The 18,434-nt window shown below is 34.9% G+C and overlaps 1 protein-coding gene across 1 annotated transcript; it reads left to right on the top strand.

Moving 5' to 3' along the window:
- Positions 11,554–18,315, top strand: LOC109717396 (mitochondrial adenine nucleotide transporter ADNT1-like). The gene is made up of 8 exons (XM_020243166.1): positions 11,554–12,135; positions 13,296–13,344; positions 14,141–14,304; positions 15,791–15,828; positions 16,261–16,373; positions 16,507–16,620; positions 17,137–17,481; positions 17,956–18,315. Exons 1-8 carry the CDS (start codon positions 11,969–11,971, stop codon positions 18,037–18,039), a joined length of 1,074 nt encoding a protein of 357 aa, XP_020098755.1. The 5' UTR covers positions 11,554–11,968; the 3' UTR covers positions 18,040–18,315.

The following is an 18,434-nucleotide window of genomic DNA, read 5'->3' on the forward strand; positions in this document are numbered from 1 at the left end:
TTGTCTTCTCAGATAATTAATTATATAGTATATTAGAAATGGGTCTTAAAACTAGCTACTTCTTGGAAAAAAGAAAGGGGGGGGGGCAAAGTAAAAGCTAAAAGACAAGTTAGAACTAATGGCCCCAAAGATTGGCACAAAATCACATGGTGGGTGTTTCCATCAGCAGACAAAAAGATTAACAAGAAAATTCATCATTTAAAATTTTGGTGATAGAAAAGTATAGAGAAATGCTTGGGGGACCCATTTTTAGGTGCCCCATTATATTATTGATGAATTAACTTCTACATATGTATATATATTATATATGTATGTATGTATGTATGTATGTATGTATGTATGTATGTATTTATGGAGGAATTAGGGCTTAAAATTTAAGGTACAATGATTGCACTTAGAATTTAACATTTAAAATTTAGTAATTAATAATTATAATGTAATGATGGTATATTGTCACATTATCAATAATATTGCAGGATGTATTGTAGTAGCACTTGAAGGCCCACTTTTTCATGTATTTGTATGGATCATATCTTCCTAATAATTACATATTAATTATCTGTTCTACATCTAGTATTTTATTTTTTAAACTTTAATTTATTATTCTTTAGTCTTAAACAAGAAAATGGGCTCGTTGTATCGATCTAAGTTTTACCATTATTTTTCGCTCTTAAATAATGTGATTAAGCACAAGGAATTACTCGAGTGGTACGAAATGGTTTGACGGATATACAGTAAGAAAGTGAAGACATAATAAATCAAAGTTTGACGGATAGTAAGAAAACTAAGACATGATAAATCAAAGTTTGACGACTAAATGTGCAACCGACACAATATTTTAATATATACATGTACAGGATCATCATACTTCACCATTACAATATTAAACCAAAAGTGAAACTATGTATAGCTTTGTCCTCATTTTAACTTTGTAGCCGAGTGTAGGTGGGCAATACCATCAATAGGTTTCATGAGCTTTCGTTCTCCGCATAACTGTAACGCAATTCCACCTATAGTTTTCATGTCTCTTAATCACAAAGAAGTCGATCCTCAGAAGCCCTTGCAAGCAAATAATGTGAAATGACATCTTTGGAACACTTCAAATTATTTGAAGCATCGTCCAATTTATAATATCATTAATTAGAAGGAGCACCTTCAATTATCCTCCTGCAGAAACACACAAAAACGTGCATCTTAATTAAAGTATACTAAATTTTGCGTAATTCGCGGCATTTTTAGCTACTGGTGACTACATTTTGATCGAGCGAAAGCGGTGTTTTCGGAATTACTCGACTTGTCGATCGGGCGGGTTAAGTTCCACTAAAATCAAAGTTTGATAGTACTTCTTTATCTTTCTTAAAGGGTATTGTTAGGCTGTCGACGTTATGTATTTGCGTGGCCTGTTTTTCAAAATAGTGGAGAATTATTAGAGAGTCAAACTCAACTTATGAAACAATTATTGTACTTTAAAAGTTCAAACTGATAAAAAACGATATTTAAATATTTTTACATTTATTTTTTTTTTTTTTATGTCTGGACTCGAGACTTTTTGTAGTTTTACGGTTTAAACTGATAGAAAATAATGTTTAAATATTTTTATTTTGAACATTTTTTCTCACGTGTGTGGACTTGAGACTTTTTGTAGGCCCGTGACATGGACTTATTTTTTAGAATAGTAGAGAATTATTAGAGAGTCGAATTCAGGTTGTGAAACGATCATTGTACTCTATCAAGTACTAGATCTAAAAGTTTAAGTTGATAAAAAATAGTGTTTAAATATTTTTATATTTAACACTTTTCCTTATGTCTGAACTCGAGACTTTTTGTAGGTCCACAGTTTAAGTTGATAAAAAATAATATTTAAATATTTTTATATTTAACATTTTTTCTTAAGTATAGGCTTGAAACTTTTTATAGGTTTATGACATAGACTTGAATTAAATGGGAAAAAATTATTAAAAAAATTAATAATGCTACGAGCCATACATTATTGGAACTCAAAACCTTCTATTTTGATATCATATGAAACAATCGTTTATACTCCAAAAACTTAAACTGATAAAAAATAATATCTAAATATTTTTATATTTAACAAAGCTGTGTTTATGGAATGAAAATAAGTGCGAGAGCTAGCTTTAAACCATAAACTATAGATATATAGTTTGAATTTTCTATTTTTAGACATTGAGTTTTACATGATTAGTTGATTAAAATATTTTAATCAAAGAGGGTGATCATAAGTTCCGAAATGATCCAAATTTATATCAGTTTGGAAGTAACAGTGGCAAGATCGAAATAATCAAAATTTAATTGACTTGTGTTCAACAAGTACTAAAAAAAAATAAAAATTGAGATAAAATATGAGATTAAATATCATTGTATTCAAATACATGATAAACCGAATTAAATTCGCGTTTTTGATCTAGTGTACTTTTGAAATTACTTGGGTATGTATAATATCTCCACTCATATAGTGGAGGTGCTGTATAATGTGCATGGTGATGAAGCACGCACCCGCGTGATTTTTATGCGGGAATTAAGTCGATCTATGCGAGAAATTAGGTCAACTAACCAAAGAAGCCATGGTAGATGATGAACTTAACTTTTGTACCGACTGTTCCTAGAGCAAGTGGCAAAAGGCTCGACGGTTGGTATCTGAGGCCTCAAGTTCGAATTCTAGTTGATTTACATTTCCAGCTAAGTTTGTTTCTAAATGAAATAAACGAAAGAGATAGCGTGCTACCTATCTCTTAAAAAAAAAAAAAACTTTTGTTGCAATAGTAGGTTCGTGAGAACACCTAACCATATTTTGCTCAGTACATTTTTTTTCCACAAAAAAAAAGTTGGAAATTAGTGTGACTTTGGGTTCACGAGTCACCATCGAAAATTCCTTTGGTCCCCTCTATATATAAATATATATATATATATATATAAAAGTTGGACTGGGCTACTATTAATAGTAAAATCTCATTGTTGCTATCAGTTTTTTAGTCTTTGGATCAACTTTTTTTCATTATTTCTAACAATTGGATTAAATACTATAACCCAGTGGGGACCACTCAACTCTAACCGACTAACATCATCCTAACCCTACAATTTTTCATCCAAGGATTAAAAACTTGATAGCAAAAAGAGTGTTTTACTATTAATAGTATTCCAACCTAATTCTATATATATATATATATATATATATATATATAAGTAATAGGAGCCACCGAGGCTAACTACAAAAATCCTTTTGGGGGCGCTTCAAAGGTCAAAATGTATAGTATCAGTAAACTCCCACAAAAGATATGTCCATTGTAAACCCTTTTTCAGATAAATTAAACTTTTTTTTTTTTTGAGAGATAGGTAGCACGCTACCCGTTTCGTTTTATTTCATTTAGAAATAAACTTAACTGTAAATTTGAATCAACTAGGATTCGAACTTGGATCTCGGGCATCAACTACCAAACCCGTTGCCACTTACTCTAGGGACGGTCGGTCAGATAAATTAAACTACTATCAGTAAATTTGTTACAGTCACGAAAAACATGATGGAATTATGCTGCATTTTTTGTATTAATGTGTGTATTTGCTACTCGTGTCGTGTTTAATTTTCTGTAGAACCTTTTCATCTATCTATTATAATTTAGGTTAGGGGCATCGAATTTTGATGGCATTTAGTTGGGTTCAGATTTTAATTCTATATCCGCGTGTTGACCGAGTTCGGACCCGGTGATCAGAACCTGATCCAAATTCGAAATTTAACAAACTTAATAAAAAAAAAAGAATAGCCAAATTACTAGACAACATATAAGTTTTACAAATAAAATTACAGGGTACCAACTGATCATCGCTAGCGTGAGTGACAAAAAATTTAATGGTCGATACCAAAGATTCTAAATCTAAAGTCTAATTATTTTATATTTTTAGCTAAGCTCATTTGTAAAATAAATAAACAAAGTAGTAACATACTACTATATATTCTCTCGAAATTACTAGTACCAACATGAAAATACACTATTGTACATGACTCACGTCATGTTTCATATAAGAGCAATGCTATCTACCGTCCATATATAGCACAGTTAGCTAGGAGCTTAGGGTGCGTTTGGTTCGCGCTATCTTTTAAAAATTTCTAGTAATTCAATGGGAATAAAAAAATATGACGGTGTTTGGCTAAACGCATTAAATAATCTAGTTGGTAATATTAGATTCACTTGGGAATAAGATTCACCCCAAAGTACTAAGCTCATTCCCTTGAGAGATGGTGGGTATCCTCATATAAATGGATTGGGATAATCATAATATGTCTAATCTCTTTCTTTCTTCTTACCCGCCGGGTAATTGATATTATTTTTCTTTACACTCTGACCTTATATTTCTCTCTAAACTTATTTTTCTCTCTAAAATTCAACTTTTTTTTTCTCTCTCTCTCTCTCTTTCTAAAATTTCAACTCTTTCACTCCCTCTAGTTTCGACTATATTTTTCTTTCTATTTTTTTAATTATGCTCTCTCTCTCTAACTTATACTCTCTTTTTTTTTTCTAAAAAGATGTTGAAACTTTTGGTAACATTATCTAAAATTAAATAAATAAATAAATAAATAAATTGTATATTTTTTGTAATATTAAATAACATGGCTAATTAATATTACCGTGCGAACCAAACACAGAAATTCCACATTCTTAATAATAGGATGAATAGAAATAAGATTCTCGGATATCTTTTATTCCTAGTAATCTTTCATAGTGCGAACCAAACGCATCCTTAATGGTAAGTACACGTGCTAAGTTCAAAATCTAATTGATTCACATTTCTAACTAAATTTATTTTTTTTAAAAAAAGAAATAAAGTAAACAACTTGCTTCATTTTTAAAAAAAAAAAAAAAAGAAGCAATGCTACTTGTACACCCGAAATATCCAAAAACCTTTTTTTCCCCTTATTAGTCTGATTATATTTTTTTACTAGATTCTTTTTTTAAGATTTTGTACAATCTAAGATGAAAAAGACAAAATTATACCTGAGTGGAAGCTGTGCAAGGAGCATTGTCTTGCATATAAGGATGCATATATAGTGATTTGACAATAGTGTGCATAGATTCTTGTTTAGGATCATCATGTACATGAAGGAGTCGAACACTTACATACACCTACACATGAAAGGGAGGACTCATAGCCATCCATGCATTATCTCCCTTTTCGACACCACCACTTTGGATCGCCAAAAAAACAGAACTTGTGCTGGTGCATGAATATGTTGCTTGGTTTGAAAACATGCAAAACGTATTGTGCAAAATTATTTCGACTCATCATTACAAGGTAAAAGTATTTTCCTCGTCAAAAAGTAAAGGTTAAAGCATTGGCCATGGATCGACGCCACCTCTACACTCAAAAAAGTATTTGTTATGGATCCACGCCGCCACTACACGCTCAAAAGTTGATGTTTATATACATAAATACCTCGCATCTTCACTGTTCCCCGGTCAACCTTTTCATACTTTTCCTAACATTTTTCTCTTTTTTTTTTTTTTTTTTTTGATGTTTGCTTAAATTTTAAACTTTTAAATGACGAAAGCATAAGATATATACCTAAAAGTTAGATGGCCAATTTGTATAAAAAAGGGTAAACTTTAAATACCCCTTGTGGTTTCATATTTTCTCACTTTAGTACCATGTGGTTTAAAGTGTATCAAGTTAGCTCCTATAGTTTCGCATTTTCTTATTTTAATACCCTGTGGTTTAAAGTGTATCAAATTAGTACCCTGTGGTTTTATTTTTCTGTTTTTATTATCCATTTCACTAATTTTTTTTCGTTAAATTAGTGACAAAGTTAAAATTAAAGGATACTAAAGTTAATATCGATAAACCTAGGTAGAGTATCTGACGTTTTTTGTATATAATTTAACGAAATATTAACAAAAGAAAAAAAATCAATGACAAATTAAAACTAAAGGGTACTAAAATAAATATTCGATAAACCTAGGCAATGTATTTGAAGTTTTTTGCATATAATTTAACGAAATATTAACAGAGGAGCCGATGAAAAGAGAAAAAATGAAACCACATGGTACTAAATTGATGCACTCTAAACCATAGGGTACTAAAATGAGAAAGTGCTAAACCACAGCATACTAAATTGATACACTTTAAACCACAGAATACTAAAGTGAAAAAAATATGAAATCACCGACCGTCCCTAGCGCAAGTGACAAAAGGGCTTGGTGGCTGGTACCCAAGACCCAAGTTCGAACCCTAGTTGATTCATATTTCCAGCTAAGTTTATTTCTAAATGAAATAAACGAAGCAGCTAGCATGTTATCTTTCTCTCTCAAAAAAAAAATGTGAAATCACAAGGGTGGTATTTGAAGTTTGGAGATTTTGTGAAGATAGGCCATCTCTTTGAATTTTACAGATTCGGACCAAATTTTTAAACAACTGAACAAAATACTCTTATTTTTTTTCTCTCTCGTTCTTTTTGCTCTCTCCGACCTTTCTTCACTGTCTCCATGGCCCTCCACGATACTAACGAGCGCAGCATCACATCCTCTTCCTCCGCCACCGCCTTTGCGGCCCTCTGCGACGGTAACGAGGACATCGCCGCGTCCTCTTTCTCCGCCTTCGCCGATGCAAGCACTGACGCCACTACAACAAGAATGATGTATATCGACACTTTTAAATGTCTGTACAGATAAAAAAAAATGCTGCTGGTTAAATTACCGATACTTTTTAAAAGTGCATGTTGCTATATGTGAGGTCGCTATATATGGGGCCGCCTTAATGTTTGACACCCACTCTTCCAGCAACCTGTGGTGGAGGGACATTTAGCGATCGTAGCCCTTTATGGACCCTACGAGATCTACACGATCAAACTCGATCCAGCCGCCGGAACCCTACCTCATTGGCTGCAGCGGCGGAGGAAGAGAATGGGAGATAATGATCAATTTTTCTTTTTCTTTTTTTCCTTTTCTATTTGTAATTGGGCCAAGTAGGCTGGGTGGGATTGGTTGAGTAGCTTTTTATTTTTGATTAGATTAGGCTTTATATTTAGGCTTTAGTAGATTTTTTTAAAAAGTTTTAGCATAAATGGGACGCTTATATAAAAGTGTCTCAAAAATATGTCCCTATAATCTAATTCTGGCACTAGAGGAGGAAGAGGATTCGGAGTGAGCGCAAGTGAGAGCGGAGCAAATGGAGGCAATGAGGTTGTGGTCTTGCCAGTGCTCGCTGTCGCCCATGAGGGTGAGGATAAAAATCACACTCTTCGAAAGCACCCTCGCCGGAAGCGCTTTTTGGAGAAACGTGGGCGCGTCTTCGTCCTCACTCTCATGGGCGACAGCAAGCACTGTCTGGGCCACGATCTGATCGCCTCTGTCCATCTTTTTCAATTTTACAGATTCAGACCGGATATCCAATGTACCTCTATAAACGGTAATAGTAAAAATATTATTATCTAGAAAATGTATTAGATAAGAAAGAATCGAATCAGAATCCTTTCCGATTCAAATGATTTTACTGTTACGTGCTCACACCGACACACGTGACGCTGCTATGTAACATCAAAAACATATTAATTGCGATCTTTCTCTAAAGTTTAGATGAAATATTGTTTATAGGTCCCTAAAAGAAACTTTACTTCTCACCTCACTTAAACCGATCACACAAATTAAAAACTATGCATGGATGTAGCTAATACAAGGGGGAAGCACGATCTATCATGCGCAATAACTTAATGTAGATAATATTAGTGAACATCGGCTCGTTTCATGCCCTCTAGGACTTTTTCTGCTTGTAGTATATATATATATATATTCATATATATATATATATATATATATATATATATATATATTTTTTGAGCCCGGTTGTCTTACGCTGTCAGTTTAGTAGCTTTATCATTTAAATATACATGAAAGGGGGTAGCATGCTACGTGTTTCTCAAAAAAAAAAAAAAAAAAAATGACAGATAAAAAGATTTAGAGAGTTTTGTTTTTAAAAAAAAAAGTACACAATATGCATTGTGTCATTTTGATTACTATTTTGTCTTTTAATTGCCCTTCCTTTTAAATAACCCCCTGTTTACACTCTCCAAATGTTGTCATATTTATGGGTTAATTTTGTTTATTACAACATTTCTGCAATTAAATTTGTACATTATATTAATATAATAATTAAATCTCCAACTCCTAGTCCTATCTAGCTTTCGCATTCATTAATTATGCACATGCCTAAAATATGAAATATATTTCAAAAATAATAAGCGTAGAAATTGAATTCGAGATCTCTTACAAATGAAAGGGCTTAATTGTAGTGAGACGCACACTTATTCCTACTCGTTTGTCACTACTTTCTTTTACTATATAAGTTCATGAAACACGCACATTGACTAGTGTGAACTAATGGAAATTTTTATTTGTTTGGTCTTCATCATGTTGCTAAAAGTTCCGAGTAGCGATCTTCTAAGAAGAGTCGCAAATGAGAAAAATCAACAAATATACCAGAATAGAAAGCAACCCGAAGATGGATATTCACAGGCGGAAATTACTCTAGCTAGTAATTCCAAAATAGTATAAGCCTACACATACATCAAATTGTAGTTTAAAATGTTCGTATGAATCAATTTTACGTGCATAACAGGAGGAGATTAGTTTAACTTCTTAAATTTTAAAGATAACAGCTTATATGGACATCAACTTCGATAAGCTAACCACAGACTAATTACTATTGTGTGTAAAACTGATCCATCAATAATATTCTGAGTTACAATTTGAGATGCATCTAACGTTACTCTTTCCTACATCTGTCTTGATATGTAAACTTCTTTGGAGCATTTAAATTCTAAGTGTTCTACCTACCAATCTAAGTCAACATTAATTGAGAGGGGCAAGGGGGGACTTTTTTTTTTTTGGGAGCAGTATAAAGGACAAGTATTGGGTGAAGTTAAAGGTTAATTAATAAAAGTTTACATTTTTTTGTGAGCCCAAATTAAGCATATATACACAGGTTTGTGTTTAACCAAGCACAAGTATTAGGTGAAAAGATTAGTTAATTAATTAATAAGCCTTCTCAAGAACTCAATAAGGATCGATTTCATTTCAAACTTTAATGAACCTGTTTATTTACAAGATCTAACCAAGTTTACTCCAACCTCAACTCTTGAAACTGGACCTGAGCTTGAATCTACTAATGTAAATGTTCGAATATATATATATATATATATATATATATATATATATATATATATATTGAAGTTTACTATTTCCGCTCATCCTTGTTGAATATTTTAGCATCTCTTGCTCTAGTACCATATGGAATAACCGTTCTTTTATAAAGTAACTAGTATCAAGTCATACTCAATATTTTTTTTTAAAATTGTAACTATAATATTGGGAATGAAAAGTGCTGATGACCCTATAGAAAATTCATAAGGCAAGAGATTTGATAATTCAAGTTTTTACAGCAAAAAAAAAAAAAAAAAAAAAAAAAAAAGCTCAAATGTCCAATACAACAAAACTTACATGTAGAAACAATTTTAAGTTGCCCCAAGCAATTAAAAGGCATATTTTCTTGGGCCCCTCTACTTGAAACATGTTGGGCCTATGTTTTTGGCTGTGTGATTTTCTTACTCTAGAGCTCAAGAACATGTTCAACATTCTTAAATACCATTTTTTCACTCTAAACCTGATTCTATGGTTGAATCATTTGATTTACCCAAAACTAGGGTAAAATACTTTAGTTACGATATGTAGACGCAGGCCCTCACATCGAATAAAATAGTATCATTCATAGGACATAGACCTGACCGAACGCCGGGTCATATCGGATCAGATTTATCTTCAGGCCCAGAATTTTGCGCCGAGACGAATAATAAAACTATAGGCGACGGCCGAGTCAATCAAAGAAAAGGCGAGCCTGGTCCTAACACCCAGATATTTTTCAGCTCTCTTAGTCGACCAATCGAGCTGGGCTGGGCCCAATCACAAAAGATTAGGCCAAATGGGTCGGGCAAATTTTGCGCCAAATGGGCCATTTGTTGACGTGTCGTAGCTCACGTCCATTGGGCGGACCTTTAGACAAGGTTTTTCTTGAGCTTTCTTAGTTTTTTTTTTAGAGAGAAAGATAGTAATATAGTATACTATTCGATTTGTTTATTTTTTAAAAAATTAAATTTAATTAAAAATATAAATTACTAGAATTCGAATTTGGGACCACAGGTATCAACCACCAAACCCTTTGCCACTTGCGCTTTAGACGGTCACTAGTTTTGTATGCTTTTTAATTGATAAATTGTATGCTTGGTCCTCAAACTTTCCTAAAAAAGTTTTATTTTCATTCATAATTCTTTATTTTTTTAAAAAAAAAAGTCATGCAACACATTAAACTTGTATGAAGGTTTATACAGATCGTTCCGTAGGATCGATGGCATACCTAACGTGGCTAGTTGCAAAGCATGAGTTTTTAAAATTTTTTCATGTCAAATTTTATTTGCTGTTGAAATTTTAAAATGTTTATACAACACCTTATCCACTTAAAAAGTTTTACCAATTAAAGTGAACAAATATTATACTTAGGAAATAACAAAAATTTATTAACCAGCAAATTTTGGTTAAAATAAAACACGACATTCCACCAAAAAAGGAGAGCCTGTTTAGTTTTTGAGAAAAGCTACCACTTTTGGTAAAAAAAAAAAAGAAGAAATATTTGGACACCATTTAAAGATAAACTTATAAAATTTATATATATAATAGAAACAGTGTGATATACCCAACATATATACGTGTATGTGTGTGTGTGTCACTTTTACCATCACATACTATTTCTCATTATCCAAAAACCAACTAATAGGATTCAAGTAAAAAAAAAAAGAAAAAGAAAACTGAATTCTCAGCCACTTATTTTTTTTCTCAGAGGCAAAACCGTAAATTCACTCAAACTCAGCTTTCAAAAATGTAAAATCATAAAACTAAGTGCATACCTATTTTATCAAAAATGGAGCAGGATAAAATTAATTTCAAAAGTCCATTTCTGCAGTTTAGTTCGACGTAAATTAATTAAACATACTCATAACTTCATTTGTCTAATAATAAATTTTATTATAAAATATAAGTAAAGTTAATTACAAAAGAAAAAATAGATAATATAATAAAAATTAACTATTATTTTGCTTTTACACCCTCTAATATACTAGTCTTATAATTTTTAATAAAATAAATATAAGATAATTTTATAAAATTTAGTTTTAATAAATGTTATTTTCAATACGACAATTATTTACGGACAAATAGATATGCCCTCACGATGAAATTATCACGCCACTCGTTCTCAGCGAGGGCACAATAGTCAATTCACCTGCTAAACGACGTCATGTCCATGCCAAACGGATGCTTTGAGGGCAAAATCGTAAAGTTAAGCGACAATCATTACGCCCGCACGACCACACATTCGCCCCGAGGGTAAAATCGTAAATTGGCCGGATAAACGGGGCCCATTCGACACGGTCGGGAAGGGGGCGCCCGTGCGACGGATTTAGGTTTCCGTTTTTTATAAGTAACAGGGGAGGCGCGCACGTTAGCAAGCGAACCCCCCGAGGCTCCACTCTCTCTCTCTCTCTCTCTCTCTCTCTCTCGCTCGCTCTTCCTCACCCCTTCTCTCTCTCCCTCTCTCTATATAAAACCCTCCAATGGATAGCCGCCACTAAACCCCAAGCTCGGATCCTCTCCACCACGCCTCTCTCCGCCGCCGCCGCCGCCGCCATCTTCGCCGCCGTCGCCGCCTCCGGAGAAGAGGGAGAGAGGCTCGGGGGATGGAGGAGGCCGCGCTCTGATCCAGCTTCGCACGAGATCCGATACCCTCATTCGCCCCGGCCGGCGAAGACGACGGAGACGATTTTGGTGAGGATCGCGGCACCTAGGGTTTAGTTTAGTTTTAGAGGGGGGAGGGAGCGGGGCGGGGGGGATTCGTCTAGGGTTTTTTTTATCGTTTTGTGATGGCGTCGGAGGATGTGGTGGGGAAGAGGACGGGGGAGTCGGCGGTGAACACGATCGTGAACCTGGCGGAGGAGGCGAAGCTCGCGAGGGAGGGCGTGAAGGCCCCCGGCCACGCCGTCCTCAGCATCTGCAAGTCCCTCGTCGCCGGCGGCGTCGCCGGTGGAGTGTGAGCTCTCCGATCCCCCTTCCCATTTCCTCGATCTTTGCTTCTTATGTTTCCCCGATTATTTCGGTTTTGAATCCTCTCTTTTGATGCAGAGCTTGTGACTTGTATTGATTTTATGCGTAACCAACCCTAACCGAAACTTGATGCTTCTATGCAGATGACTTGTTAATGTATTTGTTTATAGAAATGCCAGTGTCTATAGGGATATTTTGTTAACCTGATGCGCAATTTTTTGCATATATTGACTGTGTCAGAGACAACCTCATTGTAGGAGCGGAAATAATTGGCCATGCTGTGGTATTTTGATGTCATGCAACATGGAGTCAAGCTTATTTTAATCTATTTTTGGTGTTCGCGTCAATATTCTGGGTTGTTGTGACTATGTCATTAAGTACAATTAATTAGAATTAATGGATGTGCCTGTACTGATGGTTGTGCCTTACTTGTGGCTGAGATGTAGATGAATAATTTTGCTGTGCATAGATGGCTGTACTGTATTTGTGGGTGGTATGTAGATGAATAATTTTGGCGATTTGTGAAACTAATTTGTTAAAGTTGATTCGGGAATCAAATGGATGTCTCCCGCTGTAATTGGGGCGACTAGCTTGACACAATCCATACTCTCTGCAAAGGTCCCACATAATGCCAAAGCGTATGATATTCAATGCACAAAGTTTTAGATATTCAATGTACATACAATCAAGTTTATTATGACTGACTCGGTCGAAACTAAAGTAACCCAAACTAGATTCCTTTGGCTGCAAAAATATTACAGGTTTTGAAAGCCCTAAATTTACGCCTTATATTTCCTTAAAATTGGTGATTTCTGATCCATGCGCCATCAAAAAGAGGAAGAGGAAGTCTAAATGACATCATCAAATGTCATTTAGAAAGATATATGTCTAGGGGAGGATATAGCTCACAATAGGATTGTGTGGCTACAACTAATATGACCGTCATGTACAACTTCTGAGGATTTATATTGCGGTATCGCCAACCCTAATATTATGGGATGAGTAACTGAGACATTCTTGATGTCTTGTTTGATTGACTATGAAACTATGAATATTAGGTGTTCTCATTGTCTCGTGTGCCATTGCTTCTGTTTGTTTCTGCCTTCTACCATACAAATATCTCATGATATGGTGTTCTTCATGCAGATCGCGTACTGCTGTTGCTCCTCTTGAACGGTTGAAAATCTTGCTCCAGGTAAAGTTGCGAGTTCTTAGGATATTAAAGTTGCCTTGTGTTCTATTCCCGTTCCTTAAATTGTAAAAATTGCAGGCTATTCATTTTAGCAACTTGTAGGGTGCGTATCAGCATAGACAACTCTATTTCGATGTATTGTTAGGTGATAATGTGACATGGGATTGTCCTTGGCGTAAGAGACATTAGATCTAGGTTGTTAAAGTACCAACAGGCATGACTGCTGCCTTTCGTTCAAGTTTCGGCAATCTAATATTTGTTTACCGGTTGTGTTGTTGTACACGCAGTATTGGATGGACTTTTTATGATCATATGACACTATTAATCGATCTTAAACTCTAAACCTTAAACTTAGTCAATGAGATTATAATCTTCTTGCTATTGTTCGTAACAGTTTGTTTAATGCTATATTATTGCATTGTTAGGAAATAACAAATTGCATATCTGCATGTAGAAACCCCCTTTCTATCCATTTTTGTTCTTTCATTACTGGCATTACCTTGAGTTCTGAGCTTAATAGTGAGGTTCTGTGATTGAATGAAGGTATTTGTTTTGTAAAATTTGCTCCGTTGCTTTGTAGTGTTGCTATATCGTAGAGAGCTTTAGCATTATTTTGCATTATTGTATTTCTGGATGTCAATCTTCTAACTGTGAACCCTTAGCTCATATTCCATTCTAACTCTATTTTTTGTCAGTTGTAAATATGCTGTTGGTGCAAAATAGTTTTTAATTTCTGGTCTTCTGTTTGTAAATTTGTTCTAAATTTTCAGTGTTTGTATTTGTTAAACATATACTGTAGGTCCAAAATCCTCACAGTATCAAGTACAATGGAACAATTCAAGGTCTTAAGTACATTTGGAGAACCGAGGGATTTCGTGGACTTTTCAAGGGCAATGGCACTAACTGTTTACGAATTGTCCCCAATTCGGCTGTCAAGTTCTTTAGCTATGAACAAGCATCCAGGTTGATAATAGCTTCACAACCTCCCCATTTGGTTAATTGGTCAAATTAGTAAGACTTTTTTGGGCTTAATGTTTCAGGTGCTTTTAATCTCATAATGCTGTCACGTGCTCCCTTCTCTAGCTTGTTAGAGTACAAAATGGGGCACAGAGCTTAATATTGACTCTATTGTACAAATAAATGATTCTGTTTACAAAACCCAGAGTTTGCTGTGCCTTTTCCTTGTTTCCAAATATATGCCTCGCCTCCTCTCTAAGAACATACTACCATCCATATTTCTTACATTTACTTGCGACACAGACTACTTTCCTTTTGCAATGCAATTTGTTTTCTTAAATATGTTGGTATGATTGGAGAAATATTGACTTTTATCAATGGGTTATTTGCTTGATTAAAATGTCTTTTGTAACGAACTGACTATGTTGCACAGATACGTATACGGGGATACGGATACGACACGATATGGATACGGTGATACGGCAATTTCTAAAACTTCTAGGATACGATACGCGGGATATATTTAAATAAAATATTATTTTAAATATATTTAAATGTATGTTGATTATATGTAATGATATATTGAGAACAATTAGAATATCTAGACTATATTAAGGAATATATTCTAATATGCATTAACTTGTATAATTATTCTACATATGTTCATAAAAAAATGATAATCAATCATATAAAATAATAATTCAAAAAGTATCAAACCAACTATCATTCAACTTGATCAAATGATAACAATAAATATATGGTCGCACAAACTAGATAATTAGCCATTCAATATATATGTCTGATTTGTTAGTTCTATTATGAAAATAGTAATAAAAAAATATGCTAACAATTTAATAGAGAAGGAAAAAAAAAAAATCATATTTTCTATAGCCTTTGTTGCTTAATACTAGGTTGACAAATTTGATGGAAGAGAGTAAATACTGTATGAAGATAGAACGAGAGGGAGCACCTTCTACCATTCAAGAACAAAAAATAGATGAAATGACAAATTGAACAGATATTGGTGTTTTTCTCACTCTTTTCCTTCTTTCCAATAGGTTTGGACGTGAGCTTTTAAAAAAATTTTAAGTTTCAATCATTTTAGCCAAAAAAAAACCTGGCCGTGTCCCCCCCGTATCCCCCCGTATTCCTCACGTATCCGAGTCGTATCCGATATTTTTTTATTTTTTAAAAATGTCGGATACTTCATTCCCGTATCGGGCGCGTATCGGTATCCGATACGGATACGGCATGAAATTTGAAGTATCCGTGCTTCATAGCGAACTGAGCATAGTAGGTGAAATTTCTGTGCATGTGCTGCATGTACATATAGTATCTGCTTGTCTGCTACTTCATATGATCATCCAGCTGGTTAAATAGTGATACACGTTCCACCGGAAATTCATTTTTATTTATTTATTACTCAAAAGATATATACATTCAATGATGTAGTCACTCTTCCCTGCATGCTAATACTTGGTATTTGTAACAGTGCAATTTTGTGGCTTTATCGGCAGCAGCCTGGCAAAGGTATGTCCTGTTTTCTGTTGTTTTCTGCTTTTGATATATTTGTGACACCATCTTTGGTCCTGGACTCTAGTGACTTCTGTAAAAATTTCCCATATCTTGCATGAAATCTAGCATTTGTTATTTTCTACATATTTATATGTGCTTTCACCAGCACACACAATTGCATGGTGCTGTTGAACCTTTCGAATGAACTTACATGCCTATATGTACTTCACAAGAGCATGAAATTGTTGGGAACTGGCTCATGACGTATGATTGGGCCATATCTATTAGTAGAAATAACATGCCCACTTTACTCATTCCTGAATACTTGTGCATATGTGGACCTAATGGCAAGTTTTCAGTAAATCGTTATGTACTTGTTAAACTTTGATTTCCTTCATCATCTTATTAGGAAGTGTCTAATTTGCTATTCTTTTTAACCTTCTGCAGAAGATGCTGAGCTCACTCCAGTGCTGCGCCTTGGAGCTGGAGCCTGTGCTGGAATCATAGCTATGTCTGCTACATATCCCATGGACATGGTTCGAGGAAGGATCACCGTCCAGGTGCTGTTTAAGTTCACCATCACTCCTTATGTGTGCTTGTTAATTTCGGCTAGTGGCCCAGATCACTTCACTTATACTTAATAATTCTCTCTCTCTCTCTCTGACCTTTAAAAATTTTTCACCTCTTCTGCAGACTGAGAAGTCGCCTTACCAGTATCGAGGAATGCTTCATGCTTTAGGCATGATCTACCGTGAAGAAGGCTTTCGTGCCCTGTACAGAGGCTGGCTTCCATCAGTTATAGGAGTTGTAAGTTCTTTCCGACAGTATTCCCACTGTCTGCCTGGCTAGAATCATATAATCGATTTCAAAACACCTAAAGAGTTGTCACTCATATTTGACACACCTACATATGTTGAGTTCAGCAAAGGAGACTAGCATTGCTAATACTTTTATTGATCACAGCATTTTGGTTCATCAATTTACTTTTGATGAGTTTCACAAATGGTTTTTGCACGCTAATCTAGTATGTGTATTATATGTATATTCAATCAGAATTCTAGGAACCCCAATAATGTACATTTTGGTTACATAGATGATTGGTCTGAATGCAAAATTATCAAATAATTTACTTTGAAACATTAAAATTAATTATTAAGGATGCTGATCCTACTATGCACTAGTTATCTCAAGAGGAGGGCCTAGCCATTTTCATGCAAAGGAAAATGAATTTCATAGTTGTTCTCCATAGGCAAATAAAAAGTTTTGCTCTTTTCTGGTTGTAATTTACATGTTTCAGAGCTTAATTTCTGCTTGCGCCTACAGATCCCATATGTTGGCTTAAACTTTGCTGTCTATGAGTCGTTAAAAGACTGGCTAATCAAGACCAAGCCATTTGGTATTGCTGAGAACTCAGAGCTGAGTGTGGTGACGAGGCTCGCCTGCGGTGCTGCCGCAGGTACTGTGGGTCAGACTGTTGCGTACCCTCTCGATGTAATCCGGAGGAGAATGCAGATGGTGGGTTGGAAGGATGCTGCTTCCATTGTGACGGCCGAAGGGAGGAGTAAAGAGTTACTGGAATATACTGGGATGATTGATGCCTTCAGGAAAACCGTGCGTCATGAGGGCTTCAGAGCATTATACAAAGGCCTCATCCCCAACTCAGTGAAGGTATTCTTTTTATCACTTAAATTGCTTGTCTTTCAACTACTCCTGGTTTGGTACATTGGTATCAGTTTTTGATTTGGGTAAAATTTCAGTTTTGGCGGTTCCACTGCATGTCTGTATTTGTTGAGAACTGAGTTTTCAGACATCTCGAAGAGAATTCAAATAAAAATGGGAAACAGAATTGTGATGATATTAAAATGGCGGTGCATTACAGCCCGTTTTGATTTATTTGGATCTTTTGAGCTGAGCCTTCTTTAGAGCGAGTCGAGTCAAAACCAAAAATGTTTCTGTTTCTCATCATATTTAGCTTTGAAAGTTTGTAATCGAAACCTTCATATCCTGAGTTCTGATATATAAAACTCCAAACTGTCCTTACAAGCAGGCATCTTGGTGCCTTTTGGGCTTTTTCGAAGAATGCGGCAGTTTATTCGGAGTTTATTTTTGCCCTAATAGAGCTCTTTCCGTTTGTTTTTCCAGGTGGTGCCGTCCATTGCGATTGCTTTCGTGACGTACGAGGCCGTGAAAGACATTCTTGGAGTCGAAATGAGAATATCGGACTGAAGTGCAAGGGTTACAAATTCAACTGTAATTTTTGCAAGTGGGGGCAGCCATCAAGTGTTGTTTTCTAGGCGAACAGTTAGTTACCTAAGCTAGGAAAAATATGTCCGAGTATAAAGGCCTCTCTGGCCAGTGTTGATATATTTATCCAGTACTTATTTTGCAGCTCGAGATCTTGATTAACACCTCAATGTTGTGGAAATAATAATGTAGTTGCAGGAGCTTTTTGTAATTTCGTTGGTAATTTTAATAAATTATTTCCTACGACACATTTATTTACCTGCCTTTTATTCTTCTACGCCGGTCATATTAATTATGCAGGAAATTACGAAATCTTTATCTACATAGCTGTATTCATTCAGCACCATTCAGCACCTTCCGTGTACCATAATATATGT

The sequence above is a fragment of the Ananas comosus genome, linkage group 11 (assembly GCF_001540865.1).
Source record: "Ananas comosus cultivar F153 linkage group 11, ASM154086v1, whole genome shotgun sequence".
Lineage (NCBI taxonomy): Eukaryota > Viridiplantae > Streptophyta > Magnoliopsida > Poales > Bromeliaceae > Ananas > Ananas comosus.